We start from the raw sequence: 1530 nt of genomic DNA on the forward strand, positions 1-1530 counted from the left end.
TTGTGATTGTGTTACCTCACTCAGGATGATGCCCTCCAGGTCCATCCATTTGCCTAGGAATTTCATAAATTCATTCTTTTTAATAGCTGAGTTTAATAGCTCCATTGTGTTAATCTCTTTTCAAACTCTTTATTAGGTCTAAATGACATGCGATGGTAACTTTTGTTGTTAATGATAACCTGTGGTATTGGTAACTTGAAGAAAAATTAATAATTAACACAAACTTAAACCAGGTATAGCATACACCCGTAATCCCAGCAGTCAGGCGGCAGAAACAGGAGGATCACCTACAAGCCAAGGCCAACCTGGTCTACATAATAAGCTCTAGACCAATCAGAGATACCCAGTGAGGCCCCGCCTCACAAAACAAGGTGGGCTGTAGCGATAAGAGTAATCCAGAGAATTCTGCTTGCCACATGTCCTCTGAGTCATCCAAGCATATGGTATAGTTAAATGAGTTAATAAATCTAATTTCAGTCACATTAATGTCATCCACAGGGTGATAAAGGACAAGTAGGGCCCACGGGAGAAGCTGGAAGCAGAGGACCCCCTGGAAGCGTTGGGGAAAATGGCCCGAAGGGTGCCAGAGGAACTCGAGGTGCTGTGGTCAGTATTTGGTTTCTTTTCAGCACTGACTCACTGGGGATGGAAAAGAACCGTGCATGCTCTCAGAGAGTCATCTTGATTGACTTTACAGAGGACACAAAGGTTCCACTGAACATAATCCATCTCTGTGGGATGGCGGGAATTGCAAGCATTCCACAGTCTTAAACAGCTTAGTGGGTTTTAGACGTGAAGAAGGAAAGAGAAAATTGAAAATGGAAATAAAATATGAAATGAAGTTTTAAAAAAAATCTGATTTTTAACTCCAAAGTTCAGTAGGAAAGTTTATACACTGAGCACCTCAAATCAGGATTTAATATCCATTTGAAGCTGTTGTCATGTTGGCAAATTGCTTTGAAAATTAAGTGAACTTGAAATGTGTTTCCATCCATCTCTTGGACCTGTCCTGCTTGAATGGGAGATTATCTTCCTAAACGGTTGGGGCAAATCTCCCCAGCATCTACTAATAGCTCATCTTTTTCGTGAACTTTGCCTGACATGGAGAGCTGAAGTGTGATGCTTCCGAGCCTGTGACTGCAAACTTGTATTGCTGGTTTGTGATGGACCGTTCAGAAAATCATAGCATGAAAGGAAGACATTTGAAAGATAATCTTCTATTCATGAACTTATTTATAACATGTGGGTGCATTAATCTCTTCTCCTTTTACATAGCCAACGCCAGGCCTGTCACCAAGGCCTTCGAGAGCCCGGGTCCTTTTGCTTTCTCAAGAAAATTTGCCATTATCTACTGACACCTGAATACTCAGGCCTTAAGTCTCTTTCTGTCTTTCTTTCTTTCTTTCTTTCTTTCTTTCTTTCTTTCTTTCTTTCTTTCTTTCTTTCTTTCTCTTTCTTTCTTCCTTCCTTCCTTCCTTTCTTTCTTTCTCTTTCTTTCTTTCTTTCTCTCTCTCTCTCTCTCTCTCTCTC

General features: G+C 40.7%; 1 protein-coding gene across 2 annotated transcripts in view; it reads left to right on the forward strand.

Annotated features, from left to right (window-relative positions):
- The window catches only part of Col24a1 (collagen type XXIV alpha 1 chain), a 265128-nt gene that overhangs the window by 183159 nt on the left and 80439 nt on the right, over nt 1–1530 (forward strand). For both annotated transcript variants that reach the window (XM_021158013.2, XM_021158014.2), the window contains exon 39: nt 499–606. In XM_021158013.2, the coding sequence (XP_021013672.1) occupies nt 499–606 (108 nt within the window). The remainder of the gene's footprint in view (nt 1–498; nt 607–1530) is intronic.

Source organism: Mus caroli, chromosome 3, assembly GCF_900094665.2.
Source record: "Mus caroli chromosome 3, CAROLI_EIJ_v1.1, whole genome shotgun sequence".
NCBI lineage: Eukaryota > Metazoa > Chordata > Mammalia > Rodentia > Muridae > Mus > Mus caroli.